Genomic DNA, 24,048 nt, shown 5'->3' on the forward strand with positions numbered 1-24,048 from the left:
GACGCGACAACGCAAAATTGCTGAGCAAAAACTTATAGCTAAGTTCCGCACGCATGAATGCGGACTCAACCGGGATCTGGGATTCATGTCGCATTACATTCGGCCCCCACCAACAAGCCTGGACTTGCAGAGGCCTACCGACTGAACTGGCTTGGGACAATTCACACCTCTTTAACCTGGAGTTACCTCTCTCTCTGCATCTTTGATGATTTGATTGCCTGCAGGTGCTCGCATTCCGGGGCATCTCTGACTGTGTCTATATAAACATTTCTGGAACAAGCCTTTCCATTCACCTGAAGAAGGATCCGTGCTCCGAAAGCTCGTGTTTGAAACAAACCTGTTGGACTTTAACCTGGTGTTGTAAGACTTCTTACTGTGCTCACCCCAGTCCAACGCCGGCATCTCCACATCATGGCTTCTATTTATTGTAAAGGACATTGTCCAAGATCACGGATATAATTAAAATGTTGTTTGTGAACTCAAATCCCTGTAAAGATTCTGACAGCCAACACCCCGAGATGGACCATACTGACACTGCTCTTTAAGCTCCCCATTTTCTTACTTTGACTGTTCCCATCACCCTCGGGACACCAAGTCCTTCCCACTACCCTCGGCCATGCCCAACCCCACACTTTGCCCTTCCTTGCATCCCTCTTCCATTCTATGCCCCAAGCCCACTCCATACCCTCCCCTCCCTTCACCACTCACTCCTCTTTCTGGTCCAGAGCCTCCATGCAAGCTGCTCCCATCCCTTATGCTGCAGAGATCAACAGGAAAACTGCTAACCTTAATCACAACTGCACACAGCTGACTGAGGAACAAAATGTGAAGCAAATGTGAACTGGGCGCATGCAGATTCTCATACTCTGCCCACCTAATCTTGAAAATAAAACATCATTTTTTTAAAAAGCTTTACACCGATGAGCATTCATGGAATGCAAATAGATTACAAGTATGTACCCTCCATCGGCTGGTGCGAGGTCTGCCATGACACAAATATGCCACTGACATGATTTTTGCATCTCAATTTGCCATCGGGACATTAAAATTTTAGCTTCCACCTAATTCAGTTTCTTGCCATGCCACGTTTCCTGCTCTTGCAGACTCCATTAAAATCTCTCCCTCCCTTCCACTTTGTGTTTTTGTTTTTGTTCTGTTCTCTCTCCCAACCCTATCCCTGTTCCCTAAATCCAAGGAACACAGGCTTGAAAGTATGACGGCAACTGGTTTAGCCATCCACCGTTAGATCTGGCTGGACGATTTGAAATTCCGGTGACACTTCGGCCTAACCGAAATGTCCACCATGGCCCAATCCGCAACAACCACAGGTTCACTCCAGCAGTAATGGATGCCACCTTCAAAAGGTGAGGGGGCTCTGACGGTTAGGGACTTGTACAGGGACGCTAGAGTAGTGACCCTGGAGGAACTCACAGAGATTCCACTTACCAAGACAAAACGATCTAAGTTACGTTCAAGCCAAAAACTTCCATCGCAAAGAAACAACGACATACCCCCAGCTACCAGAAAAGTCGTTCGTAGAAACACTGCTGGGCATGGGCGACCTAGGGAAGGGAAACTGTGCCGACATGTGTGGGTAACTATTGGAGGAGGTATGCTCCACCCGGACAAGACAAGCGAAAAATGGGAGGAGGAACTATGCATAAAGATAGGGGGAGGACTCTGGATCGAAGCACTGCACAGGGTGAACTTCATCGCCACGTGTGTAGGGTTGAGCCTAACACAACTAAAGGTGGTGCATAGAGCGCACCCAACCAGGACACGAATGAGCAGGTTCTTCCTGGATGTGGAAGGCAAATGCGAACAGTGCCAGGGAGGCCCAGCCAACCGTATCCATATGTTCTGGGCATGCCCCCGACTTGTTGGGTACTGGACAACCTTCTTTGAGGCCATGTCCAGAGTTGTGGGAGTGAGGTTGGAGCCATGTCCAAAAGTGGAGGTGTTTTGCGTATCAGATCAGCCAGAACTCTTCATGGGGAGGGAGGCCGAGGCCCTAGCCTTTCCCTTCCTGATCTCCTGCCGGAGAATCCTGCTTGGCTGGCGATTGGCAGCACCACCCAAGGCTGCAGACGGGCTGTCCGATCTTGTGGAATTTATCAGGCTGGGGAAAATAAAATTTGCCATCCCTGGATCGGAAGAAGGGATGTGGAAACTGTTCACCAACTTGTTTCAAGGCCTGTTCTTAGCCAGCAACCATTAACGTAAGAGGGAGGAGCTCTGCTTCAAGAAGACGACCATCATCCCTGTACCAAAAAAAAGCCAAGCAGCGTGTCTTAATGACTATCATCCAGTGGCTCTGACATCCATCATCAGGAAGTGCTTCAATAGGTTAGTCATGGCACGAATCAACTCCAGCCTCCTGGATTGCTTTGATCCACTACAGTTCGCCTACTGCTGCAACAGGTCTACAGCAAATGCCATCTCCATGGCCCTGCACTCTACGCTGGAACACGTAGATAACACAAAGACACCTATGTCAGACTCCAATTTAGCGACTACAGCTCAGCCTTCAACACCATCATTCCTACGATGCTCATCCCCAAACACCGTGGCCGTGGCCTCGGCTCCTCCCTCTGCGACTGGATCCTGAACTTTCTAACCCACAGGCAACAATCAGTAAAGATAGGCAACAACACCTCCTCCACGATCATCCTCATCACTGGTGCCCCACAAGGCTGTGTCCTCAGCCCCCTAATATATTCCTTATACACCTATGACTTGTGTGGCCAAATTCCCCTCCAACTCGATTTTCAAATTTGCTGATGGCACCACCGTGGTGGGCCGGATTTCAAACAATGACGAGACAGGGTACAGGAATGAAATAAAGAATCTGGTGAACTGGTGCGACGACAATAATCTCTCCCTCAATGTCAACAAAACGAAGGAGATTGTCATCAACTTCAGGAAACGTAGTGGAGAACATGCCCCTGACTACATCAATGGGAACGAAGGAGAAAGGGGAGAGAGCTTCAAATTTTTAGGTGCACAGATCACCAACAACCTGTCCTGGTCCCCCCATGCCGACACTATAGTTAAGAAAGCCCACCTACTCAGAAGACTAAGGAAATTTGGCATGTCAGCTACGACCCTACCAACTTCTACAGATGCACCATAGAAAGCATTCTTTCTGGTTGTATCACAGCTTGGTATGGAGCCTGCTTTGCCCAACACCGCAGGAAACTACAAAAGGTTGTGAATGTAGCCCAATCTATCATGCAAACCAGCCTCCCATCCATTGACTCTGTCTCCAATTCCCGCTGCCTCAGAAAGGCTGCCAGCCTAATTAAGGACCCCACGCACCCCGGACATACTCTCTTCCACCTTCTTCAACCAGGAAAAAGGTACCAAAATTTGAGGTCACGTACCAACCGACTCAAGAACAGTTTCTGCCCTGCTGTCATCAGACTTTTGAATGGATCAATTAAGTTGATCTTTTCTCTACACCTTGCTATAACTGTAACATTATATTCTACAGTCTCTCCTTCCTTCCCTATGTACGGTATGTATTGTTTGTACAGAATGCAAGAAACAGTACTTTTCACTGTATACTAATACATGTGACAATAATAAATCAAATCAAATCAAAAGGAGAGGGGAGGGTTTGCGGGGGGAAGAGACATGAGTGAGCCACAGAACAGAGGGAAAAGAATGGGAAGGAAGCGGGGCAGGGGGGAGGAATACTCCTCATGGAATGCAAATATAACCCCTGTCTTATTTTCTCTACTATAAACTGTCTACTTAAACAACTCTCCCCTATCTCCTCCTCCTTCACCCACAAAAATAAGTACGAGGAGCTCATAGACTTCATTCACTCAGATTCAGACCATTTGATCAGTTGCCTCTGCTATGTCTCTCTACTAGCTCACCTGGCCAAACTTTCGATGATGCTAACCCCGTGCCCTAGTCCTGATTAGAGAGACAAGGGGAAAAACGTTTTCACCCAGAGGGTGGTGGACACCTGGCTTTCATTGCCTGAAATGGTGGTTGAGGTCGAAACAACTTTCATTTTAAAGCTACCTGGATCTGCACCTGATGTGCTGTAACCTGCAAGGTGGAAAGTGAGATTAAAATGACTGGCTAGTTTCTTGTTTTTTTGCTTCTTGACTGGCGCAGACACGATGGGCTGAATGGCCTCCTTCTGTGCCATAACCTTTCCATGCTTTTATGGTCCTGCTCAATTGAATCTTTTTCCACTGAACTGCTGATCACCTGATTCTCCTCCCTGGTCCCCATATTAACTGACATTGCAAATGGTTCTCTTTCTTCACTGTAGTTTCTTTCTCCTTTAAATCTGATATCAGCAACCACTCTTCAAAAAAACAAGATTTGAACACTCCGTCCTTGCAAACTACTGTCTCATCACAAACCTCCCTTATCTTTCAAATTCTTCAACTCACTGTAACTTCCAAAATGTGTCCTCATTTATTCCAGAACTCTATTGGTGGAATTTTATGACACTGGTGCGGTGCGGGTGGCTTGTAAAATGTAGTGAGCCATTCAAAACTCCATTGACTATGGTGGGAACAAAACGTCCCACTGGCGGTAGGGGCTGTACAATTCTGCCACATGTTTCAATGCTTCAGATCAAGTTTCCACTCCGTCTTTGTACCAAAACAATTGAAATTAAAGTCACAAATTACATCCAATGTGACTAACAAAAGCAAATGATCCCGCCTCATCCTTCTCAATCTGTCTGCAGCCTTTGACATGGTTGGTCACACCAGCACCTCCATTTCCATGCCCCCTACATATCAGCATGTCACCTCCATACCCCCTTATGCCACTTCCAGGGCCATTCACACAGTATTCACTCCAAGCAGACTTCAGGAGCAATATGGAAATGAAAAAAATCTGCTAATAATCTAACAACTCTCACTCGTACTCATCTGATACTGAAACTCCCATTCATGAAGCATGCTCAAACCTTGAGTGGTCAACATGTCCCAAAAATGAAACAAATATCTATTCATTAACTGGTTTTGGACTTCTGAAACTCAGCCATTGATTTAAAATGGGTTCAGCTTTCATAAGAGTTCTGGAGAAATGTCAACAATTATGTCTATTGAAAGCCAGTGAAGTTTTTTTTAAAACTACATCAGATAGCCTGTTAATCAATGCAGTCCAGCAAAAGGTATCCGTTTTTTCACTCTGGCAGTTGTAGCCTTTTTTCTTTCATTTTTTTAAGGCTGGGTATTTCAATAACTTAAACACACCTTACCTGCCCTTCACAAGCATTTACTGCCGCTCCTGAATTTGTGGCTCCCACACTATGGGCTGAGGCTCTTTGAACTGTTAAGATAGGGTTAGTTTCACTGAACACTAATTTTAAATGGCCTTGCTGAGTTTGGGTTTTGCCCCTGCGTGGTTCACACAACTGCTTTTCCCTCTGCCTGTAAAAATGACATCTGGCAGAAAAATAGGAGTAAGACTTCTAAATTGGGGTCCCATTCATCATTTTTAAAGGCCCCTGGAAACGGCCGGACTCCACAAAAGTCCAGCTGCAATATCTCTTTGTGTGACTCGGTGTTGTACTTTTTATAATGCATCTCTGAGGTGCCTTGGGATGTTGTATTACACTAAAGGTGCGACACAAACACAAGTTCTTTTTGTCTGCAGTTCACCTGTTTATGAATGAAAATCTACATAATGACTTTAAAAGCTATTTGAGACAAGAAAGATTATCTCTGTCATCAGCATGGGCTTTCCTCCCTCACTATTTACCATTATTTTACCTCTCACTATATTTCGTCGTAACGTTTTCATTTTTTTTCATGCATGATTTTATCCATCCTTTCAGTTACTTCTAGTTTTTATATCCATCTTCCATTTCTTTCACGTCTATTTCTGCTCCTCACTTTCTTCCTGATGAAGATCAGATATGTGTCTGTTAAGTATAGAACATAGAACAGTACAGCACAGAACAGGCCCTTCGGCCCTCGATGTTGTGCCGAGCAATGATCACCCTACTCAAACCCATGTATCCACCCTATACCAGTAACCCAACAACCCCCTCCTTAACCTTACTTTTTTAGGACACTACGGGCAATTTAGCATGGCCAATCCACCTAACCCGCACATCTTTGGACTGTGGGAGGAAACCGGAGCACCCGGAGGAAACCCACGCACACACGGGGAGGACGTGCAGACTCCGCACAGACAGTGACCCAGCCGGGAATCGAACCTGGGACCCTGGAGCTGTGAAGCATTTATGCTAACCACCATGTTACCGTGCTGCCCCTAAGTATACACATTCATAGTTAGGACTGTCAGTAGATTGAGAAGGGACTCATTATCTAACCCACATACTGAAAAGATCTTTTATTTATATAACAGCAGCCTTGATTATTTTATAGACTCATAATAGCCAGCGTTTATTGTATAGGCAGATATATATATATTTACAGTACGCATAACAAAAGTAGCAGATGCTTAGCATGATTGATGTGATTTTACAGACCAGCAATTTAAACACCTGGTGCTTGAAATACATCTAACAGTGTAGCGGATGTTTCCAGAATGCTGAGATTAATCATTCCAGTTCCTGCCACCCTCCAGGTCAGGAAAATTAATTTCCACAACTTCCCAGTGGGTGGAGGCTAGCTGCAATTGCCATAGCAAAGGCCTAACTACCATGTAAATTAAAGCAAAATACTGAGGACGCTGGCAATATTAAATAAAAATACAGGTCTGGCAGCATCTGTGGAGAGAGAAACAGAGTTAATGTTTTGAGTATCGAAAAATCCCCCACCGCCACCCCTGATATATAAACTGTCAGTAACTTTGCCATTCGGTTTATCCTTATCTTTTTCTTTTGCCTTTTTTCCAGTTTCTGCCTAAATAATAACCTGCGCTACCAGCATTAATGCTTGAATATGCTGGCTTCCATACATTTATTTTCTTTTTGTTCTCGCTCGCCAGCTGAATTAATACAGAATCTTTGCTAAACTTGAATTTAGCTGGTCGGTGTGAAATTTAAAACCTGAAATGGCAGAGTATAGATTGCAACCCCAATTGCAAGTTGCCTCCTTCATCGCTCAACTGCACTGGCATTGTAGATTAGTTTTGATGCTTGGGTCATACCATTTGTCAAAAGCAAATACTTTGGTTACTGGATATCTGAAATTTAAAAAAAACTCGCTGGAACTATTCAGCAGGCCAGGCCGTATCTGTGGAGAGTTGAACAAAGTTAAATTTTCAAGTCATTGACTTTTCACCAGAACTGGAAAAAGTTAGAGGTGTAACAGGTTTAAAGCAAATAAAGTGACAGGGAATGGGAGGAAGGAAAGCAAAGAACAAAAGGGAATGGCTGTGGTAGCGTTAATTATATGAGAGATGAAATTACAAAAATGATTAAATTGGAAGGCAAATTGGGGTGGTAATGGAACAAGGAAAGAAGCAAAACATGTTCCAATAAAAGGTCTCAGCCTGAAATGTTTAGTCTGCTTCTTTCTCCACAGATGTTGACTGACCTGCTGAGTATTTCCAACATTTTCTGTTTTTATTAAACAAAAGATATGTCATGAGGAAGTGTTTGTGAATAAAAGATGAATTATAAACAACTGCCATCCTAAAACAAAACGAAAGCAGAGAGCAGAGGTTATGATGTAAAGTTGTTGAAATCAATGCGGAATCCGGAAGCCTGCAAGTGATGCATCGAAAGCTGAGAGCTGGGATTTTCTGGCCGTTTCTGCCAACGGAATCTTCTGGCCTTGCCAAAGTCAATGGATCTTTTGGCAATGCCAGAAAATTCCCCCCGAGATTTATTTTTATTTACTCATGTGATATTAGCATTGCTGGCAAGGCTCAAAACACTTGGAAGGGCATCAAATCCTCTCTGAAATGCAGAACAGCTATTCAATTTCACATCGCAATACCATTCACGAGCCAGTTTGACAGTTTGATGATCCAGATGCAGATGCTTAGAGGATTGTTTATTTATCTTTATCTTCATGTTTAACTGCATCTCAATGACCCTGCTATGATGCTAACCATTATAAACACTCTTGCTATGATTGACAGTTCATCACCACAACAGAAGCTTTGAGAACAGATGAAGTGAAACCAATTAGCTCCACTCAGGTGGGGGCTAATGGGAGGGAGGGGTCCCAATTTTCAGGACCCTTGGGGGATCCTCCTGTGAAATCTAGCAGTGGCAGAGAGGCCCTTTTTATCAGTGCCCTGATCCCTATGACCCCGCTCGGGCTCCACCGCGGCAGGGCTGTGCTTGGCCAACCTCACACCAAAGCCCATCGGTAGAGTTACCAATGTGGGGATTGGAGCATCACAGTGGAGGGAAGGGGGACTCTGGCTTCACATCCATTAATTGCATGCTAAGCATTGATTTGCATGTTCCTGCTGATGCGGTGCGGGTAGCGTGCCAGTGATGGGGCTATGGAAAATGGCAATGGGCCCTTCACTCGGCGCCAAACCTGTTTTTCGGGAGACCATCTATTTTCCCCTCCCATCTGGATTCCCGATCGCATTGGTGGCACGGTAGCACAGTGGTTAGCACTGTTGCTTAACCGTGTCAGTGTCCCGGGTTCGATTCCCATTTCGATCATTGCCTGTGCAGTGTCTGCACATTCTCCCCGTGTCTGCGTGGGTTTCCTCCGGGTGCTCCAGTTTCCTCCCGAAAGACGTGCTTGTTAGGTGAATTGGACATTCTGAATTCTCCCTCTGTGTACCTGAACAGGCGCCAGAGTGTGGTGACTCGGGGCTTTTCCACAGTAACTTCATGCAGTGTTAATATAAGCCAACTAGTGATAATAATAAAGATTATTATTATAGTGACGAAAAATGGAGAATCCGGCCACTCAAATATTTATTAGGGAAAAGGGATAGTCTCAGAAATAATGGTTTTTGGTGGTGAAGTCATGGTCCAGGGGGAGATGAGAGTAAGTGTCAGAGAGTTGATATTCAGTTTGTGCTAAGTAGAGGTCAGTTCACCAAAAATAACAGCATCACTCCGGTCAGCGTGTCGGATAACCACGTTCAGGTTGGACTGGAGGAAAAGGAATGTAGAATGTTCAGAGGGAGATAGGTTGGAGTGAGTGATCGAAAAAGAGCAATTGCGACGGGCAATATTACACTAGTAGTTATTAATGTAAAACTGCAGAAAGGATAAAGAAGTAATGGAAGAGGTCCAGATGGAATGAGAATTCTGAAGACAAGATAAAGAAGCTGTGCAGGGCAAGACTCCTGGCCAAAGACGTGAGTGGTAAGGTAACAGCAACAAAAGAAGAGCTCAGGGTCATGCCAGACTTGAAATTCATTAAGGAAAGGTGAGGGCATAAGAGGACAAAACTCAGTTCTTTGTTTACAATGGATCATTCACCAGTAGAGAGGGCAAGGTCAGAGACGATTGTGAAAACGTGATCACGGGTGATTGACTGGGATTGGAAAAAGTTCACATGCAACCATTGCAGCTACAGTATTGGTGTTTATGGAACAGTAGGAAAGACTGCAATACGGCCAGATAACAGAGCAGCAGAGAGAAATATTTTCCTTGTGAAATGGTGCATAGACCATGAATGGGTTGCCTGGCTTCAGTAGATTTTATCAAAAGGTCTAAACTTACTGTGACTACATAAAGATGCATTGCACTTTCACAGACTTCATTTCTGAACAGCAAAGGTATTTATTAATACAGCTTCATGGCAGTAGCTTGTTCCCTAAATGACTCTGCCTAGAAGCCTCTCTCACCATGGGTGATTCCACACTGAGGCCCAATTGGTCGCTCAGGCCAAGTGACCCTTACTCTGCTGTGTTGCCCTTAAAGGGACAATCACTATAGGCAACAATTATAGAACAATGCAAAATACTGGGCGGGATTCTCCATTCCCCACCACTAAGATTTGGAATCCCAATCAGGCGGAAAATTACGTATCAAGCAAAAATGGAATTGGTGCCGGATGACAGACCCATCCCCAGTCTTCACTCCCTCCTGCCAGCTGTAGCAGGCTTTCCACCCAGCACAAGCGGGAACATGAAAACGGCTAATCTGCATCAATTTGAATGGAATTAACGGGCTGGAAGGCAAAATCTCCCCCCCCCCCCCCCACCCCTCCCACAGCTGGAACACCATTGGGCGGGCTTTGGTGTAAATATTGCCAAGTGTCGTCCTGGCACGATAGACCCTGAGGGGAGTCAAGAGGGTCAGCTCATCGCTCATGAGCCCCTCTGCCAGGCCACAGAGGGAGGGGGGGTGGGGTTTGGGTGGGCTTGGGCTATGGGAAGCGGTTGAACCTGGGGATCCCCATCCCGGGGAAGGGTCCACATCTGGATTTCCCCTTTTAGCCCGGGCAACCTGACAATCACTCTTGACATGGTGATCTCAGGAGCCCTCTTTCCAAGGTCTTCATCCTAGTCTGATCTGTTTAAACAGCTGTTGACCACTCCAAAGCTGCCAATTGGTTTCACTTCCTCTTTTCTAACCACAAAAAGCCCGTGGCTGCTTTGAAGAGTCAGCAGCTGTCAGTCAGAACAAGAATTTTTATTTGGTTAGAATCAACGGGGGTCGACTTCAGACGCCTTCAAGCATGAATGGAAAGATAAATAAACACACCTCCTTGCAGCTGTGTTTAAACCATTAAGCTGTCAATAAAAGACAAGTTAAAGGTTCAGTACGGTGAAATTGAATGAATGCTTAGCATTTCAAAGGCTCTTGGGGGATTTCAAACCTTTTCGATTTCAAACCTTTTCAAGTGTTATGGGCTTTTTAGGAAAGCTCTGACCCTGCAAAAGGCAACATTTTCAAAGACATAGGGCTCAGGGAGCAGATACAAGGAAAGGGAAATTTATCTCTGGCTTGATTCTTTTCTGAATTGTCTGGTCTGCTCATCAGCTGCCAAGCAGAGCAGTTCAGAGTGAAAACACCACGTGTTTTGAGGGGTGGGGGGGGGGGGGGTTCTGGGCACTGCTGCCTCAGCGCCTGGAACCCGGGCTCAATTCTGGCCTTGCGTGACTGTCTGTGTGCATGTCCCTCCTCCGTCCACGTGGTTTTCCTCCACATGTTCCGATTTCCTTGCAGTCCAAATATGTGCAGGTGAGGTGGATTGGCCATGCTAAATTGCAGATCGGAGATAGGGCAGGGGATCAAGCATTTTCAGAGGGTCAGTGCAGACTCGATAGGCCAAATGGCCTCCTTTGACAATATAGGGATTCTATAAATCATGCGTGCGTGGTGTGGGTGGTTGTGACTCGTTATTCCAGTGGTGGGGGAGAGAATGCTCCTCCTTAAAGAGGGATTGGGGTTCCCCCCTTGTCAGCATGGAGGGTTAACATTTGCATTGTGGAGGATAAGATGGGCCTGAACGTGGACACTGGGATCGGAGGGCGGTTCAAAATAACGGCCCGGCCCCAATAACTGCAGGGAAACCAACGTGGTCATTACTATGCATATTTTTGTATAGCCAAACCAGGAGACTCCAATCCCGGCGAAGCTCCTGGCACCAGCGGGACACAGTCCCAATTCTTCGCTGGTGGTAACCGTTTGAATCTGGAACAGAATCCTGGCCATTGTCTTCAGAACTGGACTAATATCTGGTGGCAGTACAAAACGACTGGCTCCTTTGCTTTTGAAATTGAAATACTGTGACCTGATGAATCCTTGGTACACTAATTGGGGTGAAGGTATGGGCACAGGTGGGGTGCTTTTTCCAAGGGCCGGTGCAGACTTGATCAGCCGAGTGACCTCCTTCTGCACTGTAAATTCTATGATTCTACGATAATTCTATGATTCTATGTGGCACAGCTGAAAGTTCTCTATCCATGGGCAGATTCGCCCGAGGACAAAAGTTACCTTTGCATTTGTGAATATGTCCAACACTTGGAATTAAAGCAGTGCAAGCTACACTGCAGTCTTTGCTGGCATGACATGGAGATAAGCCATTGAAAAAGCTGCCTTTAGAGCTCAAACTCCTATTTCTCAATGTATCCATTTCCACACGTGTTAAATTCATGATCACTTATTGACAGATAAAATGGCATGAAAATGAGGAGAAGGTTAAAAATTAAGAGGAACCTTGGATGAATATACTAATTATTCATATGGGAACAATGCTGGTCAGAACAAGGAGTGGGAAAGGAGATTTTGATGGCAATACTGGGAACATTGGGTGACAATTCCATAAAGGAGGCCCATCTGCATGAAAAACCAGGGTGGATTTATAGCCACCTCAGCCACTTGGAAGCCAGGACATTAGGAGAAACAAGTGATGGGATTGGCAGTTCATACATTGCAACCAGGTTTGGCAGCAGGGCAGCAGAATAGGATAATTGTCATCACTGCAAGCAGGAGCCAGGCTGGCAAAATAAAATGGATGTAATTCTAATGGGCCAAAGGATTGCATTCAGATATATGAATAGCGTTAAGTTGAAGCCTCAACATGGGGGATATGCCTATGTCTAAAAAAACAAAATAAAGATGTGGGAAACCGACTCGGGCATGACATATGGGAGTGAATTTTTACTGGTGTTTTTCCAAATTTTGTTTTTAAAAATCTGCCAAAATGTACTTTTATTTCTCCCCACACAGATGCTGAATATCAGCTGAATGTTCTGCTTTATTTCAGATTTCCAATATTCGCAGCACTTCACTCTTGTGTCATGTTTAACTGAATTTAAATTCCACCAGCTGCCAGGGTGGATTTTGAACCCATGTCCCCAGACCATTAACCTGAACCTCTGGATTACCACTGTGCCACAAACTCTCCCTCGAGATGAGGGGGATGGTGGCAGAATGGTCCTGCCGGTGGGCTAGTAATCCAAAGGCCCAGGCTCTACGCTGAGGATATGGGTTCAGATCCCTCTTGGCAGCTGACAGAATTTGAATTAAATCAAAATTTCTGGAATATAAAACTCATCTCCGTAACAGTGACCATGAAACCATCACCAATTTAAAAAAAACAATCTGGTTCACGAATGTCCTTCAGGGAAGCAAATCTGATATCCTTACCTGGTCTGGCCTGGATGTGACTCCAGACCCAGCGCAATATGGTTGACTCTTAACTATCCTCTGAAATACTTGAGAAAGACACTCACTTCAAGGGAAATTAAGGATGGGCAACAAATGCTGGTCTTGCCAGAGGCACTCTCATCCATGACAAAATAAAGGGAAAAAAACCTTGTTGAATTTTGCACAAAATAACAGAATATGCAGCCACGGACAATACAGGATAGAGTACAGGGAAGTTTCCCAGACAGGTAGAAAGGAGACAGTGGTGTGCCATAGGGATTTATGTTGGGACGACTGTTACAGTTTGCACTCAAAATTAAAAGGTATGGGGCAGTATGGTGGCGCAGTGGTTAGCACTTCTGCCTCACGACACCGAGGTCCCAGGTTCGATCCCGGCTCTGGGTTACTGTCCGTGTGGAATTTGCACATTCTCCCCATGTTTATGTGGATTTCGCCCCCACAAACTAAAGATGTGCAGGATAGGCGGCTGGCCACGCTAAATTGCCCCTTAATTGGAAAAAAGTAATTGGGTACTTTAAATTTATTTTAAAAAATTAAAGGTATGGTGTAGATTCTCTGCCACTGGTGTCAATTCTGTTCTGATGCTCTGGTCCCCTGTCAGCGGCGGCAGCGAGCTACAAGCCACGTGCCGGCGGGGGATGCAAATGGCTCATTTGAACCCATTTGCATCCGATAACGGGCTGGAAGCCTGATTCTCCATGCCTCTGGGTGTGGATTGGTACAAATATTTTAAAGAATGGCCCTGATGCGATGGACCCTGCGGTTAGATAAAAGGGTAATTATGTAATGTCGGTGCCCCCAAAGTCCATCGGAAGGCCCCCCTCTCTCCCATAATACAAATCCTGTTCACTAAGGAGCAGTCCAGGCAGAAACAGTGAAAAATCGCTGCATTTTCACTTAACTGTCCCTTTCATGTGCTGCCTCGGACAGTCTTGAAAGCAGCAGCTGTTGCTTCATAGAAAGCAAAACATATTACATGGCTTTAAATCCCCTCAGATCCATTGATTTGCAAGGCTTCCATTCACTTTCAAAGAAAAATAGCTTTTAGTAGGCTGTAATTTACAACGTAATAGCTTCCTGACAGCCAGCTGTCTGAATTGCTTATTTTCATTTCCCTTCAAGTTTGAATGTATCTCAAAGTATTTTTAGGCATTGCCCTGCTGTGAAGCAAACGGGCTAGCTGCTGGACCTCGGTATTGTGCCTCCCTTTCAGAATGGCGGCCCGATAGTGGGATTCAGAACGGAATCTCAGGAGCACTGCTGTCTCACATGCCAGAGACATAGGTTTGATTCTGACCTCAGGTTACTGTCTGATGGAGTTTGCACATTCTTCCTGTGTCTGCATGGGCTTCCTCCGGGTGCTCTGGTTTCCTCCCACAGTCCAAAGATTTTTTTTTTTGGTAATCTTTATTGTCACAAGTAGGCTTACATTAACACTGTAATGAAGTTACTGTGAAAAGCCCCTAGTCGCCACATTCCGGCGCCTGTTCGGGTACACAAAGGGAGAATTCAGAACGTCCAAATTACATAACAGCAAGTCTTTCGAGAATTATGGGAGGAAACCAGAGTACCCGGAGGAAACCCACACAGACAGGAGAACCTGCAGACTCCGCGCAGACAGTGGCCGAAGCCGGGAATCGAACCTGGGACCCTGAAGCTTTGAAGCAACAGTGCTAACCACTGTGCTACCGTGCAGCACCTGTGCAGGTTAGGTGCAATAATAAATTGCCCCCAGGTGGGTTTAGGGGATAGGGTTGGGGATTGGGCCGAGGTAGGGTGCTCTTTCGGAAAGTCGGTGCAGACTCGATGGGTCAAATGGCCTCCTTCTGCACTGTCGGGATTCTCTGAGTTCCATAAATTAGCATGGCAAGGGAGAGTGAATAACACGTGAAAACCGCTCCTAGCACAAGTGCAGACCAGGAGCGAATGTACTCCGGAGGGAGAACATGGTGTCCCAAACTGAGAATCCTACCCATGGTGTTGCAATTTGAAGATCACTCTAAATCGATGAAACAGCTAATAGTGAGGAGAAAAACACTAAAATATAGGAAGGCAAACAAGCTTGCAGGTTGGGTGGATAAGTGACAAATAAAACTTAATTATAGGGGATTGTGAGGTGGTTTATTTTGGAATGAATAGGCCACACTGATTAATTAGAAGGTAAGAAACTAAATGTGTCAGACCATCAACAAAACCTGCGAACACTGATCCATAAATTACTAAATGTAGCAACATAGATTGGTGAGGCTATAAAGAGCACAAAATACCATGATTCATTTCCATTCAAAAGAATGGAATAAAATGAGGAAAAGAGTGCCCGATTCTCCAGCCTCATTGCACTCTCGCTCAAGGATAACTAGGCCGGTGAATAGCGGGAGAGGCGGAAAAGCAAGACCTGCGCCAGGCACCAAACAGTTTGCGATACAACCAGTGGCCTCCCCAGCAAGTGCGCACGGTGATACCGATTAGTACTCCTTGTGAAAATTGTGAACCTGACGGAAGGGCTTCTGTGGGGAGCATAGGAGGTGAGTAGCCATTTTTGCTCACAGGCAATCCCAGGGGTGCTGAGATTGCCAACCCCGTGCTTGGCGTAAGGGGGTGGAGGCCTCCACCCTCTACCACAGAGGTAGAGGGTGGAGGCCCTTGGTGGGGTGGGGGGGGGGGGGAGCTGGGAGGACAATCACTCGTGGCACCACCATGCCAACCCTTGGATTCCAACCTCATTCTTGGGGCAACGCTTGGCCCTGGCTGTCTGTCATACCGATCACTCATAACCCCATCGACTGCTGAGGCCTTTGGCCGTGCAGCTAAAGACTATCACTAGTAGGGAATTGGCATTCATGGTTAAGTGAGCACTTGACACATGCCAATTGGATTCCTGTGGGTGGGCAGGCCATGTCGCATATGGGAGTCATTACCTCGCATCCCAATCGCTTCCTGATGCCTGGACACTGTGCTTGAACACTATGGGAGGCAAAAGCCAACACACGCAACAGCCAACGTCCGAACACTCAGGGGAAGGGACACAGCTCCAGGGAGATGTCCACTGCCGGAGGCTGGGTGAGCGCCACAGGGAGGGGAAGTGGGAGGGAGAGGTGCCTGGAGAGATGAGTAAAGGTTCCGGGGGTTGGCCCGCATAGCAGAAGAAAGTGACAGAGGCATCATAGTGATTGTGAAAAAAGTTGTTTAATGTGCTGTATTATACCCAACTCACGATGGTGCCCCCCCCCCGCCACAGTGCTTTTAGTGATCCTTAATGTGCCTGGTCATCCTAGATCAACCACAACGTTTTGGTGTCTCTCCAGGATGGACATCAGAGGTAGAGGCAGCTAGCTGCTTACCTCGTCCCATGGCCCTTGATGCCCCTGGCAGGCGTTCTCTGGGGCTCAGGGCCCTGTCGCATATGCGGCCTCATCAGAGGGATGAAATTCGGGGGAGCTGGTGGCCACAGTTGCCACTTCATGGGATGGTTCTGGCCTGGCACCCACTGCCCCCTCCATTGGTGCCCATAGGGCCCTGGGGTTCACGTTGGGATGGAGGGGCAGTGGGTTCAAGCCCTGCCTGGCTCTGCCAGCCGTGGTGGGTCTCCATGGTCCACACCATGGTGTCAACGCCCTTGTCAGTGCTCCTCAGTGACTGTGACATGCTCTGCAGTGCTTCAGCCATGCCCATCTGAGAACCTCATCAAGGTCAGCCTGGTGCTGGGTGACATCCCCAAATGAGTCGGACATTCTGCTGAGACCCTCAGTCATAGCCGGCACCCACTGCGCAACGCCTTGGCCACCTTCACTCATGGTGCCAATGTCATGAACCAGGTACGCCACTGCGATCACCACTCTTGCAGTGTTAGCCTTGGTGCCACACATTGTCAGCGGCATCTCCTGTGCCCGCAGCCTCTGGGACTCCTCCAATCGGCCATGGATCTGCTGGAGTGACGCCAACATCTCCCTCTGAATGTCCCAGCCACTCCCTAATGTCCCCATCAGCTCCGGGACTCAGCATCAGGCTGGGGTCCAGCTGGATTCTGGGATCCAGCAGCCCTCCAACTGCTGTCTGACCTGGGGTTCCTGCGCCACCAGATATGCATCATCAGCGGTGTGGTGCTCACCAGATTGTGCCCCAGAAGCCTGTCCACTAACATGTCCCAGCGAGGTGTGTGTATCTGCGCTGGTGGAGGGTGGGGATGACCGCTGTGCCGCGGCCATGGTGGCATTCTCGGAGCTCTCCTCCGAGATGTTCACCTCGGGGTCAGGAGAGGGTACCGCCCGGGATGGAGGCTGGAGAACCTGCAGGAGAATGGACAGGTGGTCAGTGGGAGGGATAGGTCAGCCAGTAATGTAATCACTACTGATGTTCGACAGGTCCCCCGGGTGGAGCCCGGTGTTTCCTCATCTCTGCGACATCCGCCAGCCTCCGCGTGGGTGACCAATCTGTCCTCGGCCACACCAGTCACCTCCAGAGCCCTCTCCTTGAAGGAGGTGAGGATTGTTATGTCTAACTGCCAGTCTGGACCCTCTCCCGTCAATTCTGGGAGAGCTTTTCCTAGGAGACACAGAGAGAGTACCGTTAACCACCTGCGTGGTTAAGTGGTGGGAGAGGGGCAGGTTGGGGAGGGGAGGGAGGGTTGAGGTCACTTGGAGAGTTGGGGAGTGGATGTTCCCTTGGGGATTGGGTTGGGGGGCATTTATGTCTACCCACTCATGCTGCCCGGTGTAGGTCGTTGACCTTCTTCCTGCACTGCTGGCCAGTCCTCTTGGTCATACTGTTGGAACTAATGGCTACCACCACAGCATCCCAGGCAGCACTGGCTGCCTTGTGGCTCATCCTCTGGGATCACCGGGGACCAGGACATCCCTCCTGGTCTCCAGCGCATCCAGGAGCCTCCCCAGGCCAGCGTCCCTGAATCTTGGTGCCGGTCTCCTCAACGCCATTATTGCGAGCTGGTTGGGATTGGCTGAGCAGGTGCAGTTTCAGTGCTCTCGACCTTGTTAGTATGGGGCTGGTGAGCACGGTCCTGGAGAATCATCTGGTGAGGTGTTATTTATAGCGAGAAGCCCATGAGGCCTCGTTAAGTGGACCAATCAACATTGAACTTCGCTGCCGGTTTCGCTGGGCCAAGCAGCGGGAAGCTCGCGGCATTTCCCGCTCGCTACCACATTTAAAAATCTTTCCAGAGAATCGCGCCGAATGTTAAATTTGTATTGAACCTTTGTCTGTACTTGGTGTGTTGTGTGCCATTCTGGTGTCCCTACTACAAAGAACATATTGAACCACTGAAGAGAGGATGGAACTATCAGAAAGGTTAAAGCAGTGTCTAGCTAGAAAAGAGAAGGCTCCAGAGGAGACGTGATGGAGGACTTTATAATTTGAAGGACTTCAAGAGGGTACATAACCTGAAACCATTTCCATTTCTGTGTAAGTCCAGAACAAGGGGACAAATATACAAGATAGAGAGATTTTGGGAAGTGTTCCATAATTTAGATGTAGATATCTGAAGGTACAACCAACAACGGTGGAACCTGATAATGGTGAATGCACTTGAGGCATTGAAAGCTCTTGAGTGGTTGTATGATGGAAGAAGTTAAGGAAGTAGGGAGGGGGATGTCATGGAACAATTTGAGCATGAGACTGACAATATTAAAATAAAGTTGGTAGAACTGGAGTCAATGAAGATTAGCGAGCATTGGGCTGGAGAATAAGCAGGACTTTGTAAAAGTTAGGATACGGGCAAATAATTTTGGATCAGTTCAATTTTTTGGAGCGTTAAAGATAAGAGACAGGCCAGGAAATCATTCATACAGTCAAGACTGGAGGTAACAAAGGCTTGGATGAGGATTTTAACAGGTTGGCTGAGATGTTCCGAGCAGGGTGATGTTGGAGAGAGATGTAACTAGGTGATCATTATGATAGAGAGGTTATGGGATTGGAATGTCAATTCGAGGTGGAATAGGACACCAAAGTCGCAAATAGTCTAGTTTAGCTTGAAACAATAACCGGGATCCCTCAAGGGGTGAAATCTATGACTGGGGAACAGTGTTTTTGTTGGGATAAAGGACTATGATTTTGGTCTTCCTTATATTTAATTGGAGGAATTTCTGCACATCTAGGATTAGCATTTGGACAAGTAATCTAAAAACACAGAGGCAGTGATTGAGAGAGGTGGTCGTGACATTGAGTTGGATATCACCACAAGGTATTTGATGTTGTCTCTTGGGATGGTGTTGTTGAGGGACAACATGTAGGTGAAAAATAGGAGGGATCAAAGATAGATTTGAGGTTGCAAGAGAACCTTTCGTTGTGGCTAGAATTAGTTCCTCATTGCTTTATAACCTCACCTGAATTTTGTGGGGTGTGGCGGGGGGGTTGGTGGAAGGCTGGGTGAGGGAATGTTTGTCCCTCGGGAAGGAAAGTCACCAACTGATTTTTAAGAATCAGTCACCCCACAACAATAACATGCTGCAGATCATCCCCTCAGTGGACGGGAAGTCCTCAAGAACTACCATTAGCCAGCAACTCCAGCAGGCTCAGCAGCACTAGAACTGAGGAGTGGACACTGCTGGGACTGCAAGCAGTTTTACAAAAATCTTGGAATGACCCCGACCCAGGTAAGTCCCATTCCTTTATGGTGGGAAGGGTTTGGATTATCCAGGAGTAGTGGGGGGAGTAGGCTTTGGAGGCCAGGTGGGGAGGAACAAACTGGGAGAGTGGATGGGGTAACATCCTCAGGAGGTTTCCCCAATGTGCACAATGCACCTCTTCAAATGATGTGCATAGAATTGATATTCAGTCTATTGTTGGAGGAGAAGGAAATGGCAGCAGGCAGTACATTCTTGTAAATTAGCATATAGTAGAGGCAAGGGGCTATGTTTGATCCCTGAGTCTTATAATTGTTTACCTAGTTGTTGGACAGATAGATACACACTTAAACCATAGACAATGTGAGATTCTGTCATAGGAGTGATTGCAGGAAACTGAACCGAAAAATACCTAATGTAAAACCTTAAAATATATCAGTGTTGATAAGAGTGGTCAAAGTGCAAAATCTAAGTCAAACTAACGTGAGCAGCACAGTAGCACAGTGGGTAGCACTGTTGCTTCACAGCTCAAGGGTCCCAGGTTCGATTCCCGGCTTGGGTCACTGTGTGTGTGGAGTCTGCATGTTCTCCCTGTGTGTGCGTAGGTTTCCACCAGGTGCTCTGGTTTCATCCCACAAGTCCCGAAAGACATGCGGTTCGAGAATTTGGACATTCTCAATTCTCCCTCTATGTACCCGAACAGGTGCCGGAATGTGTCAACTAGGGGCTTTTCGCAGTAACTTCATTGCAGTATGAGTGTAAGCCTACTTGTGACAATAAAGATTATTATTCTAACTGCATTTAACAATGAGTTTTAAGGTCCATGGATGACAGGCAGCTCGGCCCACAAGGTTGAAATTCAGTTTTCAATATGTGCTAAATTACCTCATCTCAGTTGAAGTTAAGGATGGCACTGCAGTTAGAGCTACCCATAGGGCGCGATTCTCCGCAAATGCGGAGAGTCGTGAAGGCTGCCGTGAAACTGGCCGTGTTTCACGGCAGCCTCCGCGCCCCCTCCCGGGACCCGATTCTGCTCCCCGGTCGGGGCTAGCAGCGGGGCCCCGTGAACCTCGGCATCGCAGGCTTAGCGAACTTCGCTAAGCCCGCGCACCAAGGGTAATGGCGGCTGACGCAAACGATGACGTCAGCCGTGCATGCGCGGATGGCGTTATCACGCATATGCGTGAAACCCGCGCATGCGCGGGCCGTTATGCCCCTCAGCCGCCCCGCGGACTGATCCTGTGGGGCGGCGGAGGAACAAAGAGTGCGCGGGGTTCGGACCCGCTGCCCGCGATCGGTGGGCACCGATCGCGGGCCCATGCCAATCGGTGGCATGGTTCTCCAGAACGGCACTTTGCGGCCGTTTTCACGAACGGTGAGAGCAGGTGTGTTGGAGTTCGTGAAAACAGCCGTAAAGGCCTGGGAAATCGGCCCATCGGCTAGGGGAGAATCGCTGCTCGGCGTAAAAAACGGCGAGCAGCGATTCGCGTCGTGGGGCGGCCGTGGGGGGGGGGGAGAATAGCGGGAGGTCGGGAAAAATGTCGGGAAGGCCCTCCCGCTATTCTCCGACCCGTCATGGGGGGCGGAAAATCGCGCCCATACTCTCTTGAGCACAAAGTCTACCTACATCCACTTCTACTCATCCCCTGTCTCAGCCCATTTGCTGTTGCAATCCTCATCAACTATATCAATTCTCCATTTGGCCTTTCTCCCAACCAGTTACATCTGGAATAAAGACAAATCAGCCAGGGTTCCCACTCAAGATTGTCACTCATTAATCTCTGCTGAGAATTCTGCATGTACTGATATTTGACACCGCTATAATGCTTTCACGCAAAGTCTGGGCTCTGGTTTGAATGGCAACTTGGATGAAATACCGGAGGGCTGCGAGGAGCAGAGATGGGTGAGATTTTAACTCTTCAAAACACATTCGCTTACAAAGAGTTAAAATTGGACCCATGAGTCCTGAGTCAGTGCTGTCAGGAAGAAAGAAACTTTGTTTCTTACTGGTAACTTAGCTTTGCAATTAATGTTTATTTGCCGCTTAAGTCCAATTTTTAAATCAATCTTCGTTTTATTGTCAGGCTCATTCTTCTGTTGAACGAGCAGGAATGATTGCTAGCATCAAAATGCGAAAGTTACCCACCGATGAGAAATTCTGTCTGCGTGGGGAAACATTAAGACAAGCTGTGGAAGAAGATAAAGCCTTGGGACTCATTCCTTTCTATGTAAGTAAACATTTCCATTATCTTTGGTTAGAAACTAACTTGACTGCACTATTATTTTAATATATTTTCCACCTTCTTGTGGACTCAAACCATGAATTATTTGCATAATCAGGTTACTTTCACAAAACATGCATCCTGGCTTTCTGTGGCATGAACAGGTAATTTTTGTGAGATGAGGCTCTGAGAGTGTCATTTTATCGTGCAGAAAGAGAGTGAATACAAAGATAAATCAGCAAGATTCCTGACACTCCTGATATCCTGGTGGGGAGTTGTGCCTCATTAAACTAATTTTAAATATGCGTACTCTAACATATTGTGAGACCGACAATATTAGAGGATTTGGTATCTGTGGATTAATGCAACAATAGCATTTCAGGTATAAAAAAAAGTTCCAGAAAATCTCAGCAGATCTGGCAGCATCTGTGTGAGTGAAAGGGAATGAATGTATCTAGTCGAATATGATTCTTCTTTGGAACTAAGCGATATTCTGGGTTTTATGCTATTGGAAAAGGAAGGAGGGGAATCAGATGGAACAGGGCACACAGTAGCACAGTGGTTAGCACCGTTGCTTCACAATGCCAGGGACCCGAGTTCAATTCCCGGCTTGAATCACTGTCTGTGTGGAGTCTGCACATTCTCCCCGTGTCTGCGTGGGTTTCCTCCGGGAGCTCCAGTTTCCTCCCACAAGTCCCGAAAGACATGCTTGTTATGTGAATTGGACATTCTGAATTCTCCCTCCGTGTACCCGACCAGGCCCCAGAGTGTGATGACCAGGGGATTTTCACAGTAATTTCATTGCAGTGTTAATGTAAGCCTACTTGTGACACTGATAAAAAATGATTAAAAAGGGAAGGTCATCAACAGGTTAGGAGGCAGGAGAGATTTGATACCAAAGAAGCCATGTAACAAAAGCAAAAGAAGTGGTAATGGAAGTAATAAAGAAACAAAACATTGGTGCAGATTCGGTGGGTGCGATTCTCCGGTCTCATTCCGCTCCTGCTCAAGTAAAATGAGGCCGGTGAATAGTGGGAGAGGCCAAAAACGAGAATCACGCCAGACGCCAAACAGTTTGCGATTCAACCAGCCCACTCCCATAGGCGAAATCGGGATCTCACCACTTAAACCCCAATTCCCCCATGCGATTAATGGGAGCCACCCTATACCCAATGGCCTCCTGTCATTCATCGGTCTCCCCCGCAAGTGTTCACGCTGGCGCAGATTCATACCCCTTTTAAAAAATGTGAACTTGATGGAAGGGTTTCTGTGGGGAGCCAAGGAGATGAGTAGCCATTTTTGGTCACAGGCAAAGAGATTGGAGCACTGGGCTTGCTGCCCCTATGCTGGCAGGAGGTGGGGACACTCAGCTGGGTGTGCGGAACCCTCCGCAGGGGTGGGCCACCATGGGAGGGTTAGGGGGGGCAACTGCTCGCAACGCCACCTTGCCAACGCCTGTATCGCCCATTCCGGGGGAAACCCTTGTCCCTGCCTGTCTTCCCCAAGGACACCCACAACCCCCGCCAACTGCCGAGACTTCTGGCCATGCGGCTGAGGCTATTGCAAATAGGGAATTGACAATTGTGGTTAAGTGAGAATTATGGACAGCATGGTTGCGCAGTGAGACAATAAACGGAATAACCGGGATCCAGGTTATTGCCACTGCAGGCTCACAGCTGCGCGGTCCAAGATTCGATCCCGGCTCTGGGTCACTATCCGTGTGGGATTTGCACATTCTTCCCGTGTTTGCGTGAGTTTTGCCCCCACAACCCAAAGATTATGCAGGGTAGCTGAATTGGCCACACTAAACGGCCCCTTAATTAGAAAAAATTAATTGTTTACTCTAAATTTTTTTAAAAAGTGAACACTATGCTATCTGAAAGCGGTTCCACTCCCTCAACATACAGCTCGTTTGCGACCACCAGATAAAGGTAATGCTCATGTATGTACGCTTCCTAGGGAGTATGCATGATAGCTATATCCTGGAGCAGTAGGTCATCCCTGGCCTCTCCTGCAGTTAACCACCTGGAAGGCCGCCTGCTTTGTGGTGGTCTGCTGTGTCCGTCACAACCTATCACCACAGCAAGGCGACGAACTGGAGATGGTGATGAAGAACGTGGCCACCTCCAAGGAGGAGGGCGAAGAGGAGGATGAGGATGATGAGGCGGCGCCGGACCAGCAGGGGCTGGATGATGAGGCTGGGGAGGAGGCCAAGGATTAACCGGAGACTGCAGGACAGGGGGTAGTGGTGAGGAGT

General features: G+C 47.3%; 1 protein-coding gene across 4 annotated transcripts in view; it reads left to right on the forward strand.

Moving 5' to 3' along the window:
• Nucleotides 1–24,048, forward strand: part of LOC119966288 (aromatic-L-amino-acid decarboxylase-like) — a 195,394-nt gene that overhangs the window by 72,177 nt on the left and 99,169 nt on the right. For all 4 annotated transcript variants that reach the window (XM_038797742.1, XM_038797739.1, XM_038797741.1 and 1 more), the window contains exon 6: nt 21,654–21,797. In XM_038797742.1, coding sequence (XP_038653670.1) covers nt 21,654–21,797 — 144 coding nt within the window. The remainder of the gene's footprint in view (nt 1–21,653; nt 21,798–24,048) is intronic.

The sequence above is a fragment of the Scyliorhinus canicula genome, chromosome 5 (genome assembly GCF_902713615.1).
Source record: "Scyliorhinus canicula chromosome 5, sScyCan1.1, whole genome shotgun sequence".
Classification (NCBI taxonomy): Eukaryota; Metazoa; Chordata; class Chondrichthyes; order Carcharhiniformes; family Scyliorhinidae; genus Scyliorhinus; species Scyliorhinus canicula.